The following is a 23484-nucleotide window of genomic DNA, read 5'->3' on the forward strand; positions in this document are numbered from 1 at the left end:
ATTTCATACCTAACACCCACAACGGTGTGGTGGGAGAATACAATACAAGTGACCGAGGGAACGCGGTGCACTTAGATGGTCCATGTCGACATTCGGAATAAAAACGTGAAAACCCCGTGTCGACTTTTTGACTTTCGACCTTTCTATTGTTGACCTAATGCTTGTGTCGTCCTTCTGACCCTGTTGACGTTAGCCACGTCGACCAATTTCAAGTGTCGACGTAATCTCTGTCGACCATCAGTGGCCATACTAATTTATGTCGACCTTCATTGAGTTGACCCTATTACCTGGAACAATAAGGGGGAAATTTACTAAGATGGGACTTCTATTTCACATGGGGCGTTGGACAACCAATCAGAATCAACTTCTTATTTATTTAGCACATTCTAAAAGATAATAGACAGGATCTGATTGGTTGCCCATAGCAACATGCCATGTAAAATAGACGTCCCATCTTAGTATATTTCCCCCTAAGGATTATATATATAATACATCATAGCAATATATCATGTGCTGATAACCAGACAGCTGAGGGTGTAACGGGGGAGCGCTGGAGCAGGGATGGTGCAGGTGATACACACATCCTCCTCCTGGACCAATGGGCAGAGGATCTGAGCAGCCAATAGGACTGCGTGTTCCTTTCAGGATGCAGCGTCTATTCTATTGTTACAGCAGCTGTCAGTGGCTGAGCCATTCCCAGGATGGGGATACTGTAACCGGCCGTGTCCTGTGTCCCCCATCACACCGTAGGACACACAATGGCTCTGTCCACTATACAGAGGGTGGCCCTGTTCTCCGGCCTGGTGCTGTGCGTGTCTCTGCTTCTGCCCAAAACCTTCCTGAGCAGAGGGAAGCAGGCTGGGCAGCAGGAGGGTAAGAGACTGGGGGGGCTCTGGGCTGGCTGGCTGGAGGGTTGTCAGGCTGACACAGGCAGCTGGGGATGGGGGGTGGAGGATGCACAGAGCTGGGCTGGGAATAGAGGCCTGTGCCTTCAAATGGCAATTTAACCCCTTCAGTGAAAGAGGGTGTGTGTGTGTGTGTGTGTGTGTGTGTGTGTGTGTGTGTGTGTGTGTGTGTGTGTGTGTGTGTGTGTGTGTGTGTGTGTGTGTGTGTGTGTGTGTAAAGGCTATGTTGTTTTTTATCACCATATTTTATGTATGCGGGCCAGTTACGGTAAGTTGTGGCTATATGACATTTTATGGTACGTCCTCAGCTTTGCCAGTTACGTTAGCTGCTATATTCACCATTGTCCCCCCGCTATGTAGGGATTTTTGTCGAGGGAACCGTTACAAGTTTTGTATCCATGCCACCATCCTGTGTCCACTCCACCATCTAATACCTTTAGTAAAGTTGTGGCTAGTGAAGCGGAGCAGGCCACCGAGCCCCAAAGCATGACAAGCGAAGCGAGCCCGCGAGGGGACGATGATGCTATGTAAGTTCTGTAGCGTAAGTGGTACCCATTATATATACCTCAGGGGTAGGCAGTCTGCGGCAGTCCAGCTGCGGTTGTACTACAGTTTCCAGCATGCCCTGACAAATAAACAAACCGCAAAACAGTGTCAGGGCATGCTGGGATATGTAGTTACACATAGCGCATGGTGGAGAATTCACACATTTTATATAGCCCCAGTTAAGTTGTGTATATATACATATATATGGGTACTTGTGTATTATCACGGCACCCACGATTTCCATTGCAGGGCATTGTACAATCAAAAATCGGTTGCATGCATGTTAAATGCACCCCCAGACCCGATTTCTAATTGTACAGCCCCCCTGATGGGTGATTACTATGTTAAATGCCCCCCTATTGTTAACGCCACCCCCACTATCAACGCCAACCCGAAGCGTGGCGAGTGCAACAAGCGGCGACGGTACGCAACCTCCGACCTTTTCATACCCCCACTATCCACGTCGGTGTGGAGCTGATTCTATATATTGTGGCGAGCGCAGCGAGCCCCACGAGGGGCCGCGTATTACTTCACATATATTCCGCATCCCCTCACGGGGCTCGCTGCGCTCGTCACACTATATAACATCTACTCCTCGCCGACGTGGATAGTGGGGGTATGAAAAGGTCGGAGGACGCGTACCGCCGCCCCTCGCGGGCTCGCTACGCTAGTCACGATTCGGGTTGGCGTTGATAGTGGGGGTGGTGTTAACAATGGGGGGGCATTTCACATAGTAATCACCCATCAGGGTGGGTGTACAATTAAAAATCGGGTCTGGGGGTGCATTTAACATTGTAATCAGGCATCAGGGTGCCTGTACAATGTAATATCAGGTATAATCGTGTCGCATCGCATGCCATTATAATGGCATGCGATGCGACACAATATTAAAATTGTACACTGTGCCCGGGAAAGCCTCCAAATCGGGTCCCATCGCATACCTTAATTAGTGGTATGCGATGCGATGTGATGGGCGCAGTGATAATACACAAGTACCAATATATGTATATGGTGTTACCTTTTGAGCCTTTTTATGCTGAGGTTACTGTGGGAGGGAGAGAGGGGGTGGCAGCTGTCCTTAACATGGAAAAAGAGAAAATGAAAGTGGCGCTGGTTTGATGAAAGGTATCACAAATATTTAATAACAATTAAAAATCATACAGTACAATTGCACAACAATATGAGAAGAAAAATAGAAAATAGGTGAATAAGTAAAATATATTGAATCTGGACCGGAGGCTGAATAATGGAACAAATAGTGAAATCAGTCCCAGTAGATCAGGGGTGTAACAGTGAATGAAATGAGTCAACGTGCCCAATGGGCTGATAGTTACCACGCTCTGTCACAGTTGGTCCAATCCTAGGTGCAAGGTTGTGAAGGTGTCCTTAAATAATTGCGGCAGTGGGGCCACAGTAGGCACTGACCCAGTAGTGATGGGGGCTTAGAATATGAACAGCCAGGGGTTTCCCAGGTCGCTAAAGGTTCCAACCTCAGGGATGGTATGGGGCAGGTGTCCTCAAGGTTGGTACACTTTGATGATTTTAGATGAAAGTTGCCAACCTCGATTCCTGCATTCAATGCACAATAGTGTGGTGTCTGGGGTGATGACCAGCAATTAAGGAAGGGTAAAGGGGTAAGTTCTGCTGTCGTGGCAGGACAGACTGGGGGAGTGTGGGCGACTGGGTCGCAAAGTGATGCAGATGGTGAAGGGTCCAATGGATGTCAGCTAATCCGGTCCAGACAGTACTCTGACGCGTTTCGCTGCTTAGGGGGTGCAGCTTTTTCAAAGGTGGAGTAGGTACTGCTCACCATGGGGTTTTTATGCTCATGTACAGGTGATTAAAGCATAACACCTGTGTTGTTATTGGCACAATGACTTAGTACACATCAAAATAAATATCAACAGAAGGCAAACAATCACAGTGCATGGTTAGTAATTAGTATATACCAACAGTGGCAAACGCAGGATTTTCAGAAGGGGGTTTCTAGAGGGGCGGAGCAAAGCACGGTGACACTTAGGTGACCCAGTATATGCCGGGTCAGTTAAACTATTATAGATAGACCAAATGTATATAAATAATAATAATAATATACACACACACACACACAGATATATATATATATATATATATATATACATACATAACCGCAGTGTAGACCCCTGGGCATAGCAATGTATAGGGGCCCCTACCGATCCTGCAGCGGTAGGGGTGGGGGAAGCTTTGATGTCCTGCAGGTGGTAGGGGGTATTATATCAACTGCGTGCGTGTCAAGCCTCATTCGGGCTGCGCAGATCTGAGGTTGGGTCACGTGACTTGCGTGCCGGACCTCGTTCTGGTTCAATATTAGAGCGAGTGTCCATGGTAAATAAAAGCTTAAGAACTCACTTAGATTTCTGAACATAATCAGCGTGCGAATAATAGGTAAGGAGAGAGTCCCTATTATGGCACTAATCTTTTCTTATATTAGTGTGGGCGTTTTTTATAGAGCTGTCTCTAACATGGATGATTTAATATTCATGGTTGTAGAATAAAAATCCAATGGATGTGCATCGATCAGACAGCAGCAGCAGCACACACAGCTACAGGACTGTCACACACAGCTACAGGACTGTCACACACAGCTACAGGACTGTCACACACAGCTACAGGACTGTCACACACAGCTACAGGACTGTCACACACAGCGACTGGACTATCACACAGCTACAGGACTATCACACAGCTACAGGACTGTCACACAGCTACAGGACTATCACACAGCTACAGGACTGTCACACAGCTACAGGACTGTCACACAGCTACAGGACTATCACACAGCTACAGGACTGTCACACACAGCTACAGGACTGTCACACACAGCTACAGGACAGTCACACAGCTACAGGACTGTCACACAGCTACAGGACTGTCACACAGCTACAGGACTGTCACACACAGCGACAGGACTATCACACAGCTACAGGACTGTCACACACAGCGACAGGACTGTCACACAGCGACAGGACTGTCACACAGCTACAGAACTGTCACACACAGCTACAGGACTGTCACACACAGCTACAGGACTGTCACACACAGCTACAGGACTGTCACACACAGCGACTGGACTATCACACAGCTACAGGACTATCACACAGCTACAGGACTGTCACACAGCTACAGGACTATCACACAGCTACAGGACTGTCACACATCTACAGGACTATCACACAGCTACAGGACTGTCACACACAGCTACAGGACAGTCACACAGCTACAGGACTGTCACACAGCTACAGGACTGTCACACAGCTACAGGACTGTCACACACAGCTACAGGACTGTCACACACAGCGACAGGACTGTCACACAGCGACAGGACTGTCACACAGCTACAGAACTGTCACACACAGCTACAGGACTGTCACACACAGCTACAGGACTGTCACACACAGCTACAGGACTGTCACGCAGCTACAGGACTGTCACACACAGCGACAGGACTGTCACACAGCTACAGGACTGTCACACAGCTACAGAACTGTCACACACAGCGACAGGACTGTCACACACAGCGACAGGACTGTCACACAGCGACAGGACTGTCACACACAGCTACAGGACTATCACACAGCTACAGGACTGTCACACAGCTACAGGACTGTCACACACAGCGACAGGACTATCACACAGCTACAGGACTGTCACACAGCTACAGGACTGTCACACAGCTACAGGACTGTCACACACAGCGACAGGACTATCACACAGCTACAGGACTGTCACACACAGCGACAGGACTATCACACAGCTACAGGACTGTCACACACAGCAACAGGACTGTCACACAGCTACAGGACTGTCACACACAGCTACAGGACTGTCACACACAGTGACAGGACTGTCACACACAGCGACAGGACTGTCACACACAGCTACAGGACTATCACACAGCTACAGGACTGTCACACACAGCGACAGGACTATCACACAGCTACAGGACTGTCACACACAGCAACAGGACTGTCACACACAGCTACAGGACTATCACACACAGCTACAGGACTGTCACACACAGCTACGGGACTGTGACACACAGCGACAGGACTATCACACAGCGACAGGACTATCACACAGCTACAGGACTGTCACACACAGCTACAGGACTGTCACACACAGCGACAGGACTATCACACAGCTACAGGACTGTCACACACAGCTACAGGACTATCACACAGCTACAGGACTGTCACAAACAACTATAGGACTGTCACACACAGCTATAGGACTGTCACAAACAACTATAGGACTGTCACACACAGCTATAGGACTGTCACACACAGCTACAGGACTGTCACACACAGCTACGGGACTGTCACACACAGCTACGGGACTGTCACACACAGCTACGGGACTGTCACACACAGCTACAGGACTATTACACAGCTACAGGACTGTCACACACAGCTACAGGACTGTCACACACAGCTACAGGACTATCACACAGCTACAGGACTGTCACACACAGCTACAGGACTATCACACAGCTACAGGACTGTCACACACAGCTACAGGACTATCACACAGCTACAGGACTGTCACACACAGCTACAGGACTATCACACAGCTACAGGACTGTCACACAAACAACTATAGGACTGTCACACACAGCTATAGGACTGTCACACACAGCTACAGTACTATCACACAGCTACAGGACTGTCACAAACAACTATAGGACTGTCACACACAGCTATAGGACTGTCACAAACAAATATAGGACTGTCACACACAGCTATAGGACTGTCACACACAGCTACAGGACTGTCACACACAGCTATGGGACTGTCACACACAGCTACAGGACTATCACACAGCTACAGGACTGTCACACACAGCTACAGGACTATCACACAGCTACAGGACTGTCACACACAGCTACAGGTCTATCACACAGCTACAGGACTGTCACAAACAACTATAGGACTGTCACACACAGCTATAGGACTGTCACACACAGCTACAGGACTATCACACACAGCTACAGGACTGTCACACACAGCTACGGGACTATCACACAGCTACAGGACTGTCACACACAGCTACAGGACTATCACACAGCTACAGGACTGTCACACAGCTACAGGACTGTCACACACAGCTACAGGACTGTCACACACAGCTACAGGACTGTCACACACAGCTACAGGACTGTCACACACAGCGACTGGACTATCACACAGCTACAGGACTATCACACAGCTACAGGACTGTCACACAAACAACTACAGGACTGTCACACACAGCTATAGGACTGTCACACACAGCTACAGGACTATCACACAGCTACAGGACTGTCACACACAGCTACAGTACTATCACACAGCTACAGGACTGTCACAAACAACTATAGGACTGTCACACACAGCTACGGGACTGTGTCAAACAGCTACAGGACTATCACACACAGCTACAGGATTATCACACACAGCTACAGGACTATCACACAGCTATAGGACTATCACACAGCTACAGGACTATCACACACGGCTACAAGACTATCACACACAGCTGTAGGACTGTCACACACAGCTATAGGACTGCCACACACAGCTACAGGACTATCACACAGCTACAGGACTATCACACAGCTACAGGACTATCACACACAGCTATAGGACTGTCACACACAGCTATGGGACTGTCACACAGCTATGGGACTGTCTCACACAGCTACAGGACCATCACACACACACACACACACACACACACACACACAGCTTCAGGACTGTCACACACAGCTATAGGACTGTCACACACAGATATAGGACTATCTCCCACAGCTACAGGACTGTCACACACAGCTACAGGACTGTCACACACAGCTATAGGACTATTACACATAGCTAAAGGACTATCACACAAATATATATAGGACTGTTGCACACAGCTGTAGGACTATCACACATAGCTATTGGACTGTCACACACAGCTATAGGACTGTCACACAAAGATATAATACTGTCACACACAGCTATAGGACTGTTGCACACAGATATAGGACTGTCACACACAGCTAGAGGACTATCACACAAAGCTATAGGACTGTATCATAGATAACTATAGGACTGTCACACAAAGATATAGGACTGTCACACACAGCTATAGGACTGTCACACACAGATATAGGACTATCTCCCACAGCTACAGGACTGTCACACACAGCTACAGGACTGTCACACACAGCTATAGGACTATTACACATAGCTAAAGGACTATCACACAAATATATATAGGACTGTTGCACACAACTGTAGGACTATCACACATAGCTATTGGACTGTCACACACAGCTATAGGACTGTCACACAAAGATATAATACTGTCACACACAGCTATAGGACTGTTGCACACAGATATAGGACTGTCACACACAGCTAGAGGACTATCACACAAAGCTATAGGACTGTATCATAGATAACTATAGGACTGTCACACAAAGATATAGGACTGTCACACACAGACATAGGACAACTATTTGTATCATTTTATTGACAGTCCAACCAGAAATAACAATATCCTGGATCTCGTAATAAGCAACAACGGGGACATTGTTACTAACATAACCATAAGGGAGACATTGGGGAACAGTGATCACAATATGATCACTTTTGATTTAAATGTTAACAAAGATAATTATATTGGATAAACTAGGTCCTTAAATTTCCGAAAAGCAAACTTTGGTAAATTTGAGGAGTCCTTAAAGTATGTAAACTAGAAATAATTATTTAGAGGTATGGATACTACTAAAAGGTGGCAGACTTTTAAACAAATACTGCTGGAGGGCACTGATACATTTATTCCTAGGGTAAATAAAAGAACAAATGTCAAAAGGAAACCAATGTGGCTTAACAGCAAAGTCAAATTTGAAATAACTAAAAAAGGAGGCCATGCAAAGTGTTTAAACAAGATGGGACACCTGAATCATTTGCCGAATATAAATAATGTAATAAGAAATGTACAATACAATCAAGGTGGCAAAGAGACTGAAAGTAAATTAGGCACAGATAGCAAAATCTAATCCCAAAAACTTCTACAGTTATATAAACGGGAAACGGTTAAGGAAGGAAAATATTGGTACCCTAAAAAATAAGCAGGAAACCTGGTAATAGAAGGAAAAGGGATTGCGGAATTATTCAATGAATTTTTTGCCTCGATATTTACAATGGAAGAATCTTCAGAAGATCTCCCACAGATTCAATGCTCGGCTCTTGATTGCTCCAAAACTGTAGGTTTGAGTGTGGGTTTTGTTTTGAGTCAAAAATAGATTACAGAACCTAAAGAGTAACAAATCTCCTGGCCCAGACAAAATACACCCTTGGATACTAAAATAATTGAGTTCTGTCATAGCACTACCATTATATCTGATATTCGAGGAATCAATAAATTTGGGGACGGTACAAAGGGACTGGCGCATAGCTAACGTAGTACCAATATGGAAGAAAGGTAGCAAAACTAACCCTGAAAATTATAGACCGGTCAGCGTTACATCCATTGTGGGTAAAATATTAGAAGGAATAATAAGAGATATTATCCAAAATTTCTTCGAACAGGAGAAGGTGATAATTAAGGCTCAGCATGGGTTCGTCAAAAATAGGTCATGTCAGACTAATTTAATTAGCTTCTATGAGGAAGTCAGTAGGCTGGAATTAGGGGAATCTGTTGATGTCATACTTCTTGATTTCGCTAAAACTTTTAACATGGTGCCTCATAAAAGGTTATTAATAAAACTAGGCAATTTAGGGTTAGGGGGATAAAATTTGTAATTTGATTAAAAACTGGTTGCACAATCAGGGACAGAGAGTGGTGGTAAATGGCATACATTCCTGCTGGGGTAAGGTCCCCAAAGTGACTTAATTAAACTGGAAAGATGGACGTAAGGGTGGAAAATGCAGTTAAACGTTGATAAATGTAAAGTTATTCATTATGGGAACAAAAATTAACAAGCTACGTATAGGCTAAATTGAGTTATTATAGGGAATTCTGCTGTAGAGGAGGATTTAGGGGTCATCATAGATTAAAAATTGGGTAATATTGCACACTGCGCAAGTGCAGCAGCAAAAGCAAACCGGACACTGGCATACATTAAAAGGGGTATGGATTCAAGGGATGCCAATGTGATAGTGGCTGTTTACAAGGCATTGGTAAGACCACACTTGGAATACTGTGTTCAGTTCTGGGCACCGCACCTTAAAAAGGACATAAATGAATTGGAACAGGTACAGAGAAGGGCGACTAAGCTAGTAAAAGGTCTTGAATCACTAGAATACAAAGATAGGTTATCCAGGCTGAATATGTTTTCACTGGAGAAACGGAGGTTGAGAGGTGATATGATTAGTATGTTCATATACAGGATTTGGAATCATATGGAACTGGGAGATGATTGGTCACTAACAGGAGCTATATGACTGTCACACACAACTATAGGACTATTACAAACATCTATAGGACTGTTACACACATCTATAGGACTGTCACACACAACTTGTACTAGTCACACACAGCTACAGGGACCATATATACCTCTAGCACATAGTTACCTCCCCCCTGCATTCTGCAGGAGACTCCCTGAAATAACAGCAATCTCCCTATCACCCTCATTAGTCTAGCAATCTCCCTCATGTCACCTAGCCCACATTTCACTGTTAAATCATAGTTACCTCCCCTCCTGCATTCTGCAGGAGACTCCCTGACATAGCAGCAATCTCCCTCTCTCCCTCATGATTCCCTGATTCGTCCAGCAATCACCCTCATTTCACCTAGCCCACATTACACTGTTACATCATAGTTACCTCCCCTCCTGCATTCTGCAGGAGACTCCCATATATTACAGCAATCTCCCTCTCTCCCTCATTAGTCTAGCAATCTCCCTCATGTCACCTAGCCCACATTACACTGTTACATCATAGTTACCTCCCCTCCTGCATTCTGCAGGAGACTCCCATATATAACAGCAATCTCCCTCTCTCCCTCATTAGTCTAGCAATCTCCCTCACGTCACCTAGCCCACATTACACTGTTACATCATAGTTAACTCCCCTCCTGCATTCTGCAGGAGACTCCCTGAAATAACAGCAATCTCCCTCATTAGTCTAGCAATCTCCCTCATGTCACCTAGCCCACATTACACTGTTACATTTTTGGGGAAAAAGGAATGAGAGAGAGAAACATTTACATTGAATCATCAGCACCATTTCCCAGCACTTTACCAAGTATAGTATCTCTTACTAACTGCTTTGGGGCTCATCTACATTTGGATATAAGTCATTTTACAAGATTCCTCTCAGATGTAGCAGTACAAGCCACGCTTCTAGGTGCCACGTTCACAATCTCTTTTCACAATCTCTCCAGATATGGAACTAGACACGCCCTTTGGGTGGAGCATGACACGGCCCCTTAATGGGGCACTAGGCTAAATTCTACTACCAACTATAATCTCCCTGAAACTTGTTTTCAAAAGTAGCCAAGTACGCTCTAGCATTATAAAACCCCATGAATATATTTATAGTGAACTATCTCTATCATTGGGTCTCTCATTTTCCCTTCTCCAAATAGACAAAATATTCTTGCATGGAACCAATTTAAGAAGATCAGTAGGGTTGAGGGTGATGGAACTCAGGACAGGTTTTTAAAATGAATTTATGTTTTAAACATTTCTCAATCTGTTTTTATACTAAACAAAAAAATCCCATTTAATGTCTGAGTCGTTAGTTGCTGATTAAACATTCTAATCAGAGACATAGCCAGAACTTGGACCTCATAGAAGAGGTGAGGGTGCCCCCAACCTAATGCTTCTTATGAGACACCTCCACAGTAGTTGTTCTTTTGATTAACTATAGTAGTGCCCTAGTTAATGTTATTCCCATAGTTATACAGCTGCCAGTACACATTATACCACAAAGTACGCCCAATTCACATTATGCCATACAGCGCCCCCAGTTCATAGTATGCCATATTACAATGCCATTTATATTATGTCACATGACAGAACCCCCAGTTTATGTTATGTCACACTGTAATGCCCTCCAGTTCATATTGTGCTACATTACAGTGATCCCAGTTCATATTAAATCACACTGTAATACCCTCCAGTTCATATTGTGCCACATTACAGTGCTCCCAGTTTATATTATGCCACACTGTAATGCCCTCCAGTTCATATTGTGCCACATTACAGTGCACTCCAGTTCATATTATGTCATGCCTCCACATCAATTGAGCTGCATTACATTGTCCCAGTATACATTATATAACATTAAAGTGCCTTCCAGTTCATATTACACCAAATGCCAGTGCCTTGTTTATATTATAATCTATTTTAGTGCCCAATTACCATTGTTACATACACTACACACCACTCACTGAAAACCAGTAACTTTAAATATTTAGTTTAAAAAATAAAAAACATTTGTCATGCAGTGTGGCTTCACAATATATTAATATTCTTACGTTTTATAAATTTAAAAAAAAAAGACAAAACAAAACATTTACACAATTACACCCCCACCACCACCATCCTGTCTGGTTCCATTCTCGTTAGTTACTAAAAAAAATACAGATTTTATTAATCTTTCAGTTCTGTGTCTGCTCTGCCATTATATTAAATGCCAATATACAAGTATTTATTATCCACAAGAGGAGCTGGGGTATGAAGGTGGAGAGGGCCAGCTGTTTTACCTGGTAAAAGTAAGATATAGTAATACCCCTTTCAGACAGAAAACAAAATTGCTGGGTGAAGCAGTTTCACCTGGTAATTTTGTGAATAACGCGGGTCCTTTTTCTGTGTGAAAGGGCACACCCGTGTCGTAAATACCGTGCCTCGACCCTGGAATTGACCAGGGTCGAGGACACTGGATTTATGACCCGGGTAGACCCTTTCACACAGAAGAAATACCCGTGTTATTCAGCAAATTAGCGGGTAGAAATTTTCAACCCGGTAATTTGTTCTTCTGTGTGAAGGGGGGTCAGGCATTTGAAACGCTGTGTATTTTGTCTATATCAAATAGAAAAATAGACTGTGCAGGCAAGACTATATCGAATACAATATAGTAAATTTAATTTGTACATTGCCTTTCGATTCAACCCCAATTTGATTTTGATATTTACTATGTAAAGAGACACCCCCTTTTAAAAAAAAAAAATAAACAAGGCAATAATATTTTAGTATAGGCAAAAAGAATGCACATCAAATCAGGATCAAAATCCATTCGAATACAAAAGTACATATCAAATGTAAAAATTGACTGGAAAATAAAGACCAAATCAAAAGGGGGTGGAGTTGGACAAATTGAAAGGGAATCAAAGTGAATCTAAAGGAAATCGAAGCGTGTGTACACACCATAAGAAAAAAACAAAAGGTTAAACTGCGCTTTGAGGAAGGAAATAACACAGTAAGATTAAAAACAATTTATTACAACATATGCTTAAAATAACACATAATAGACATGATGAAGGTGCATATGTAATTATTAGTGTATAGTACACTTTGAATGGGAGTTGAATTTTGAAAAGGATAGTACCCCACTTATCCTACTTTTGAATGGATCCTGATCCTATTGGACTTCAATGGACATGGTGAATAGTTATTAATGGTGGACAGTTTTTACACTCACGTATCCGGGATAATTGCCACAGCTGCGTGCTGCCGTTTGGTGGTCCCTTTTGGAGTGATGATGGCTTACTGTCCTCAAGTCGACTTGAATTGGCCCAAATTCTAGCAATGTCCGCTTTGAGTCCTGGTTCAGGAACCAATAACAAAGATTTTGTAATCCACAATGGGATTGAGACCTTTAAAAAAGCTGGGAGCCCCCCAGCGAAATGCGTCAGGCACAGTACCCCCACTCCTTCCTTCCCATTGTGGACTCCCATTCAATCAAAGTGTGCTATACACTATTAATTACATATGCACCCATATATTCGTAATTTTAGTGTATAATGTCTATTATGTGTTATTTTAAGTATATGTTGTAAGAAATAGTTTTTAATCTTACTGTGTTATCTCCTTCCTCACAGCGCAGTTTAACCTTTTGTTTTTATCTTGTATATATATTAAGGGACTGACTAACCCTAATTCAAACTGCTGCTACATTTGAATTAAGCCCTAAGCAGCACCTGGTATTTGCCCTAGCGGTAAGACACACCCTTTGTTTTTACACCTTAAGAAAGAATGAAAAAAATGCCATAGTGAACACATAAAATATGATCTTAACAGACACGTAGATAAAAACAGAATCTGTCTACTGATAGTTCAAATAAAGTAAAAATTACATTACTGAAGAATCTATTTCAGGATCCCTGGTCTCCTTCATGTACAGAAAACTATGCTTCCATATCACGATTTCTTACCAATGGCCAAAAAAGGGATTGGTATAACATGGTGTGAACGTGGCACCCATCGCAATCCCCAAATTTTGTAAAAAAAATTTTTAGTTTCCATAAAAATAAGGATTGATTTCAAATTCAGTTTCATGTTTCAGTAATCAGTTCAAGAAAAAAAAGCATGTTATAGGGTCCAGTCATGGGACTGGACCCATATAGTAATGGGCTCTGAAATGTTTACAAATGTAAACTCTGGCTTAGAGATCGTGTCTTTTTTAATATCTATATTACATTTTAAAAACTAGTTTTGATTTTAATGGTTGGGATGAGCCTCGATTTTAAATAAGTATTATTGCTTTGGAGTTGTCTCAAAAAAAAGTCTTTGCAATCAGCTCTGTTGAAGAGAATTACTATTTTCCCCTTGTTGATGGGTTTAATTACAGTTTTATAGTCCTCTTGGAGAGACTTTTTAAGTATATTTTTATTTTTGAGTTAAATTTAATTTATACTTATTTTCTTTTTCTGTGCGGCATGCAACAGAGCTTTGGCCTTGCTGTTTAGGAAACCTCTTTCATATGTGATGGGTAAATATTGTGGGGTTTTTGCAGGGCCGGTGCAAGGTTTTTTGGCACACTAGGCGGCAAAATGTAATCTTACTGCTCCTACCAATACCGACTTTCCAGAACCTCAGTTAAAAGTGGAGAAGTTCAACACCTACAATTTGCATTAAGTTAAACAATGATTCCTCTCTCAAAAGGCATCTTTACTTTTGTGATATATATATATATATATATATATATATATAGTAAAAAAAACAACAATAAATCCTTCATTAATGTACAAATAGGGAATACCCTGTTCCTAGGATGCATCTGCAACCGTGAATCTGCCCTGCTGCACCTCTAGTAGTTTTGACCCTGATCCCAGAGGTATTTCTTAATCCAGTCTCAACTTTTGTACAATGGAGTCCTGCCCGTTGTTGAGGGAGTTCCGAAAGTCCCTCCACAGTGTCTGTGTGCTAAGCAAATCTGGCCAATATAATTGTTTTTAAACACATTGACATGAAATAAAATAAAATTTGTTACATACTATAGGGTTGATGTATGAAGCAGTGATAAGGGAGGAGAAGTGATAAAGTGCCTGGTACTTTATCACCGGCCAATCAGCTCCTAACTGTCCCTTTTTAAACCCAGCCTGTAACTTAACAGTCAGAAGCTTATTGGCCGGTGATAAAGTACCAAGCACTTTATCACTTCTCCTCCCTTATCACTGCTTCATACCTCTACCCCTTAGTACATTAACTGTTGAAAGTGTTGTTCCTCTGCTCACTGCCGAGGGACTTTCCGAACTCCCTGTAGTCTCTAGACGGCCGCAGTTACAAACTCTCCAACTTCTTCTATGCAACAGACTTTGAGACTCCAGGTGGAGTTTTTGTGTATTTTCCGGCAGCCCGCATAATGTTTAGTGCAGGATCCTCTTCATAAATAAACCTGGGCACATCGTCAGCCGCAGATGATAAAGTGCCGTATGGAAAAGTCCGCTCGGCCTTGATGTAGGCTGTCCGTCAGTACAGGGATTAATATTGATCGCCATTGTTCCTCTCAGTATCGGGCAACATTCCCAACAATCCAGAGAGTGACCAGGCCCTGTCACCGACATTGCACATCATAGGAATTGACATTTAATTAAAGATTACAGTGTGTTCCAATGCATTGTTCTCAATTCCATTTCCTTAGCGTGGCACAATGCAATCCATCACTGCTGACACGCCGCTGATAGTCTCGCCTTTTGTCAACCTCAATTACAATTCAATCCCAGGGTGTTTGTTAAATGTCCAGCAAATGGCTCAGCTACGGCGTCCACTGGGGTGTAAACATACATATTAGGGAAACGCACCCCTTTGTGATATTATTGCCTGCTAGAACATCTAGCCTGGTACCCCAGCCTTAGTGGAGCTACTAGACCAGGACCTAGGACCATTTCTAGTTTAATATTCTATCAATTTAGATTAAAAGGGGGTTTATTTTTAGCCCAGTTCCTGTTTGGGGGGTTTCATTTATTTATATTTTAATTTTTTTTAAATGTACTGATACAAAATAAATTATATAACAGATTCTTCACGTGGTGTTTTTAGTCACAGTTAGAGTACGGAGCTCCAAAATAGGTATGGCCCCTGAATAGTACATTATCAGTGCCTACCAACGAGGAAAAGCCATGAATTGGGTGGACCATCCATTGGAGCAAGTGGTAGGCCAATCAGAGAAGGTGTGGGTGGGCTGAATGATGCCGTAGGGGCAGGGCTAAGTGGCAAACCAATTAGAGAAGGAATATATGGGCTGAATGATGCAGTGGGGACAAGGATCAGTGGTAGGCCAATCAGGGAAGGTGGGGGTGGGCTGAATGATTCAGAGACATCAGGTCTAAGTGACAAACCAATCAGGGAAGAGATGGATGGTGCAGCAGGGGCAGGGCTAAGTGGAGGCCAACCAGGGAACGATGTGGGACGGAGCTGGGCAGATTGCCAGAGCTAAGCTGAGAAAACATTGCTTCCTCTCTGCCATTAGTGGTGGAGAACCATTTGGCATCTGCCATCAATAGCAATACCATTGGTGTCCATTGCTAACCATTGATAACTACCCTTCTTCCAAACATCATACCGATATATAAAGATAATTCGGTCTAAATACATTGGGGGTCATTGAAAGGTGGACAAATATTTTCTCCAAATTCCAAATAAAATGTGGACTCTTCGACTCGTGAAGCAGCCGATTCCAGTATACCAGTCTGTATAGAATGTACTGTGAATCGTACGTTATTGCCCTCATGCAGCACTTTACGTGTTATGTGTAACTATCTTGCAGGGAATTCTGGGCACTTTACAGCGGCTCCCCATGGAAAACCTGCGGATGGAAGGACCGCCGGCAACTTTTTCCCAAGATCCCATATGTCGGAAGCTATGGCCAAGGCCAAGGCCGGTGGTGGAGGAGGTAGCGGCGGTGGCAGACAAAGCTTAGTGGGACAAATAATACCCATCTATGGGTTTGGAATACTGTTATACATCCTGTACATTCTCTTCAAGGTGAGAAACATTCCAGGTGGGTTCTACGGGGAGAGCCAGCTATTGGGACTGTACTGACATAAAAGTGTTCTTTATACATTACACCCCAGGTGTTTACACTGAATATTTACCATTCATGTTTAGAATGTCTGGGTGTATATGTTTGGGGTCCTCCTTCTAGGTAACTTTATGGGCGGGTGTGCGATTCCCGTACATATGCATAGCTCCCAACTTCTTGATGCACGGAAGCGGGACCCGCGAGCTTCGCCGAAAAAGGGGATGTGGTCTATGCAAATAAGGGTGTATCATATGTAAATTATGCTGCTGTCAGGCCACGGCCCTTTTGCCCTCTGCGTTGCTGAATACACGCGGTGCGCATGCACACAGCGTCTATTTCTTCAGGTTGGGGGAACTCCCAACCCCCCGCCCCCCTTGCCACAGGACACTGTCGGACCCGGGAGGGACGTGGGACCGTCCCGAAAAAACATGTACTGTGTATGATCTTACTAGAACTATGGTCCTAATGATGATTTATAATACAACAAACCAGTGATAACACCAATGTCAGCCCAATAATAATCATCCTAACCTTCTGTTTATGCTCACTTCTACCCCTTCTGTGACACCCCTGTCTGTCTAACCCTCCCCTTTAGAATGTAAGCTCTCACGAGCAGGGCCCTCTCTCCTCATGTGCCTTTCTTAGAATATACTGTATAAACTTATGCCGCCTTACTTCAGTGTCCTGTCCCCTGATGTAACTATCCTTATTTACCATGTACTTGTCCTCAATTGTCTTGTACTGTCATTCGTAATCTGTTTTTGCTCATTTGTGTATTGTTGGACGCTACGAAACCTTTTGTGGCGCCATATAAATAAATGATAAATAATAAATAATAACAGGTCAATTTACATTTTACATTTTGTTTTACAATCCTCAGCTTTCATCCAAAGGGAAAAATGTGAAGATCGAGCCCCGAAGTGTTCCGATAGCCAATGGGAACTTGAAGAGGAAGATAAGTAAGTGATTCCTGTCTGTCACTGAAACTATTATCACTAATGGGTAATGGATTTCCCCATCACTGCTGGGAGTTTATTGTTTTATTACACATTCAGTAGACGTATTAGCACTTTCCAATGTTCTCCTAGAATATGATGGTTTTACAACTGGGATCCCGAACATAGGGGGGGGGGGGGTGTCATGCACTAATTTCCTGGGGCCAGGCTAATATAAGGTGCAGTGTGCAGTGAGAGGAATGCCATTCATAGTCGTTTTCATTCATTATTTTCCCAGGTGGGTGTGGCCACGCTACCATGGTTGGCTCCGCCTACTCCAGCACTTGAGCCAAACATTGTTCTCTCTGACCCAGCCCGAACACATGATTGCATGAATGAGCTCCACTAAAACATACAGAATACATTGCAGAACTTTACATGTATCTAATGTGCGGAAATCTACACATGATCCATCTTTCCAGCTTCTACAGTGTCACGTTATGTTCACCTGGCTGGTTCGGATATGTGTGTTGGTGCAATCAAGTCATTAGGGCAGGTATGGGACACTGATCCGAGTCCCCCCTTGTCAAGCAGACAGGCATCTCTGTGCACAGTGTAGCCAGTACCTATCTCTGCCCCACCAGTATAATAACCCTGAAAGCAAGCATGACTATTAACCAAAATATATATGAAAATAGATTAACAACACCTTATTTACAAAAAGAGTGCAATACTTATACCCCTTTCACACTGCACTTGTTGAATGGTATATTGCTGTTTTTCCCCCTTTCAAAACGTTTACGGCTGCAGTGGGAAAGCGCCAGAGTTGATTTACCGGTTAAAGATAACCGGTATTTCTACACGTTTAAAAAGCAGAGTCCTACACGTTTCAGAGCCGTTTGTATGCAGTGAGAATGGCTCTGAAACGGTATTTAGTAAAATCAACAGATTACAGACCTGTGATAGGCTGTCCCCTGCATTCTGCCTTGAAATGTGTTCAGGGGATTAAAACGGGTTGACTGATGTGAATGGTACTTAAACGGTATTTTAAACGGTAATCTACTGCAATATAAATGCTCAGACCCGTTTTAAATACCGTTTAAAAATACAGTTTTTTAAAACGTTTTGGAAGTGTGAAAGCGGGATTCGTTACAAAATGGATATAAATAAAAAGTTTAACATAGACAAACTTGTTGCAATTTCACAATAAAAAACTTACATAGAATTGCACTTGGCTTATTCTGACCAGGAACAAGCTTCAACTTAGAATGGATCCCCCAAGTCTGACATAGTACAACCCACCCCCCTCATACAGTACATTTTATCACTGGTTACTCTGTTTGTGGTGTCATAACCAAGATCCTAATGACTGGATGAATTGTTATTTAACCTAGGGTCCATATTCAGATTGCACACATAACTTAAGTGCAAATTACTGATCTAACTTCTCCTGTGTAATAGCCACAGGATATATGTCATGTTTACATTCATCTCTATTATGTAAGCAATAAAATAAATGTAAAGATGGCGGCCCTGGGATGTGTGATTGATTAGACACCCCCCCCGGAGGCACCTGGTCTGCACAACTAATTGCGTTCTTGCTCACAGGACTATAATAAATTTGCATATCCCAGAATGCCTTTCAGACTTACAATTCTATGGGTTTGTGTGGGGCCTATAAAATGGTACCCAAAATCTCTTATTAAAAAAATATTTTAAAAGGCTAGGCTCAAAATGCCAATGACAGCCTCCTCTATTAACATAGCCCTATTTATATGTCCTCAAAAAGGAGCTTCAGACCTTCCATCGGTCCTGTTTGGGACAGCATGTTTACCCCAACTCCCAAGATGCAGGGAGGTGCTCTACAGAGGCCGGTGTGTCTGATAGAGCCCTTCAAGGGCTTTTGAAGAAAGTGTTTGCGTAATGCTTCAAAATGGCAAGTCATGCACTGACCACACTCAGAGGACATGACAATGCTCGTTTGATGTAACCATGTACACAGTGGATTCCTAACATTTCCTGTCTGAAAATCTGGACATAAGGCGTGGCCGTGACAGTAAGGGGATCTAAAAAAGGGCTTTGCTACCCCTTGTCCCTCTCGACTTCCCCTACAAACACTCATTCAATACCATACAAATAGGATATCATTTGCATTTGTGGCCTATAGATCAATGTAGCACGGATCGGGTTGGCAGGACAGAGCCCTTCATTCGGGGCAGTACCACTGAACTTATGACAGTTGGAAGAAGGTTGGGCTTTGTCATGACTTTAAATATGGAAATGTTGGGAGGAGTGAAGGCATTACAGTGTGGCCAAAGTAGGTACCTGCCACGTACAGCACTAACATAGAGCAAGTAGGTACCTGCCACGTACAGCACTAACATAGAGCAAGTAGGTACCTGCCACGTACAGCACTAACATAGAGCAAGTAGGTACCTGCCACGTACAGCACTAACATAGAGCAAGTAGGTACCTGCCACGTACAGCACTAACATAGAGCAAGTAGGTACCTGCCACGTACAGCACTAACATAGAGCAAGTAGGTACCTGCCACGTACAGCACTAACATAGAGCAAGTAGGTACCTGCCATGTACAGCACTAACATAGAGCAAGTAGGTACCTGCCACATACAGCACTAACATAGAGCACCCAGTCTACTGCTTCCCTTGTCACCCCACAAATTACCTTGCTCAGAGCGAGGCAGTCGCTTTAATTAGGGAAGAACGTGCCCCAGCTTCTACGCTTGTTAAAAAATATTGTCAGCCGTGAAACATGCAAATTAATTCCCATAATCGGTTTATGGAAAACACATAAAACACACATCGTGGGTGACATAGAGTGTACTTTATGTGATAGAGGATCTCTGAATGTAATTGCCGCGCAGGTGATTGCAGACGCAGTTCGGAAGAGGGGGGTCTTGTGCCCATTGTAAACTGCAGAGTGTGCTAAAACGGGTCATTCATATTATTCAGCCTCTGCTGTCACCATAAACCAAGGAGACAGAGATGATTCCCTTATAATAATGGAGGTTATTCTGGTTGGTGCGTATTGGTGCGTAAATTTCCGAATTATTTCGGAGCGGACCGCACACCACGCTGTGCGGACATCGTCCGAAGAAACGCCCACCGGACCTCCACATACGGACGGACTCCCACTAGAAGAACAGGGCGTGTTTACGGACGACATCCAAACCTTGCGTGTGCGGTGGACACACACATATTCTGCACGGTCTTACAGCGTCTGCACGGTCTTACCGCGTCAGAACGGACGGGAACATGGCCGTACGCACCGATGCGGTGTATTAATGCAAAACTCACGACTATTATCTGAACTCATAAATCGGTCACATGACACACTTATGCAATTAGGCATAATAAATAAATACAATTTTATGTTTTCCCTAACTGTAATACATTTTTAATTTGATCCCCAAATGTGTGCTGTTATTGGTGAATGTAAAAGTGACATGGATATTTATATTAGTGATAGCAAGTTCTGTCCATTGCTTACAGTGTAAATGTGTGTAAAAAATGCTGCCGTGCTTTCAGCATAGATTTGTGTGTTTTGTAATGGTCCATTTAAGCTGCAATGGTTCCAATTGAAGCAATGACAAGAGTGTAATTAATGAGTAATGAGTAGAGGAGTGGATTGTATTGTGTTCAGCTGACATTGGTTCAGGTTCGGGCGTACTAATTGGGCGTTCCGAATGCCTAGCGCATGACCGAGTGGTGTCCGCAAAGCAATACTTGCTTATGGAGACCGCATATTTGGTTCGTTTGCAGTCGTGTTCAGTCCGAATGCACGCCTACCAGAATTAGTGCACTCCCTCGTGTACGCCCATGTTTATGCCCAGTTTAGCCCACTTTAAAACTACGCCCCTGTGTACTTCCGAATGACGCCCATATTACGCCCATATTTCCCGAGTGAATGCGGTGCACTTTTCTGTACGGTATTAGTGAGAACGAGTACGGAGAGCGTGCGTTGCCCACACATGCGCAGATTACGCATCGACCAGAATAAGGCCCAATGTGACAAGAATTACACAGGAGGCAGCTGTCCGCATGCGTCATTGCTTAATGACACCCCCAGGTGGCGCTGAAGAGTGCAGTCTTCCCAACTGAACAATCACTATTATTAATTTATTAACTATATATTATATAGCACACACATATTCCATCATGTATTACAGGGAATATCACAGTAATAACCCATAAGGCCCAAATCTAATCCACAGCCAGTGTATACAGACACTGATCCCACTGTTTGCCACTTGGGCTGTGTAATATTATTGGGCCAGTAATATAGGTGTGATCAAATCCATGATACAGATATATAACAGAGACTTATGGCAATACTGTATATTTAATGGAAAGATTTTCTGTTAGACAATTCTGATGATTTATTTTGCAACTAACGATTATCCAGAAGGAATTTTACAAAAATGTAAGATTCGGTGGAATCCATAACTCCCAATTACAGAGCATTGTCCTGCCACAAGGGGGCGCTGTGCACATCTGATCATGATGCCTTATACATTGTAGGTATCTGGATAATAGGTCAACTTGTTAAGTGGACAGTCCCTTTTTAATTCAAATATGAATTTAAGATGAAATTTAACTTAATCCTATACTCAACCAATCACAATGGGCCCATCTGTTTCACATACGATACATTATTGTGATATATTTGTTTTTTGAAGGAAGTATTACATTATATTTGTAATTCATCTTTAATTAGCCAGTTACACGTTCTTTAACATGTAATAATCCATATAATGTGAGGTAATAGTTACTTAAAGTGCCCATTCACCAGCGGAGTATTAGGGCAATCACCCGATCCCCTCACGGTCGCGCCAGAGAATCAGGATTATCAAACGCGTAAAAATCCCTATCACGATGAGGATTGCGGAATCAGGACTTAAGGTGCCCACACACTAGAAAGATCTCCAATCTTAAAATGTGCGCATAAATTAGCCTTTTGTCTGTCCTGGACAAAAGATTTCAGGCCAGCGCACATCTTCACCAAAGATTTATCTTAAGATCCCATGTGCGTTCCTATGGATCTTTTGCTAAATCTTCTGATCTTTCATGCAGCACGTAAGATCAGAAGATTTAGCAAAAGATCCGTGGGAGCCATCTGTGGCCTATTTGCGGCCGATTTTGCAGATTGGCAAAAAAATCGTTCTAATGTGTGGGCACCTTTATTACCATGCTTAACTTCCCGACGGATCGCAATCATTGTTGGCCACTGATCAGAGCATCCGGTCGGTGGAATGGTGGAGCCGGCAGGTCAGGGGACCGAAGGATCGTCCCCGCCGGTGTATGGGCCCCTTTAATTAGAGAATCTATAACATGGGTCTTCAAACTGTGGCCCTCCAGATGTTGTGAAACTACAAATCCCAGCATGCCATGCCACAGTTTTGCTAGAAGGGAGTGTTAAAGCTGTGGCAAGGCATGCTGGGATTTGTAGTTTCACAACATCTGGAGGGCCACAGTTTGAAGACCCATGATCTATAAAATCTACACAAAACTATCCGGCCGCCCCAAAATCTAAACCGGGATGATCCGCGGCCGGACCAAAGATATTCACAGCGAGATGATTTACTGCGCTACATATATTTG

At 43.4% G+C, this 23484-nt stretch overlaps 1 protein-coding gene across 1 annotated transcript in view; it reads left to right on the forward strand.

Moving 5' to 3' along the window:
- The first annotated feature begins 668 nt into the window (after positions 1 to 668).
- RIC3 (RIC3 acetylcholine receptor chaperone) overlaps positions 669 to 23484 on the forward strand; it is a 32277-nt gene continuing 9461 nt past the window's right edge. The window contains exons 1-3 of the mRNA XM_083164650.1: positions 669 to 873; positions 16673 to 16890; positions 17808 to 17886. Of these exons, the coding sequence (XP_083020776.1) occupies positions 759 to 873; positions 16673 to 16890; positions 17808 to 17886 (412 nt within the window). The 5' untranslated portion in view covers positions 669 to 758. The remainder of the gene's footprint in view (positions 874 to 16672; positions 16891 to 17807; positions 17887 to 23484) is intronic.

This window comes from Crinia signifera, chromosome 11, assembly GCF_055691185.1.
Source record: "Crinia signifera chromosome 11, ASM5569118v1, whole genome shotgun sequence".
In the NCBI taxonomy this organism is placed as follows: domain Eukaryota; kingdom Metazoa; phylum Chordata; class Amphibia; order Anura; family Myobatrachidae; genus Crinia; species Crinia signifera.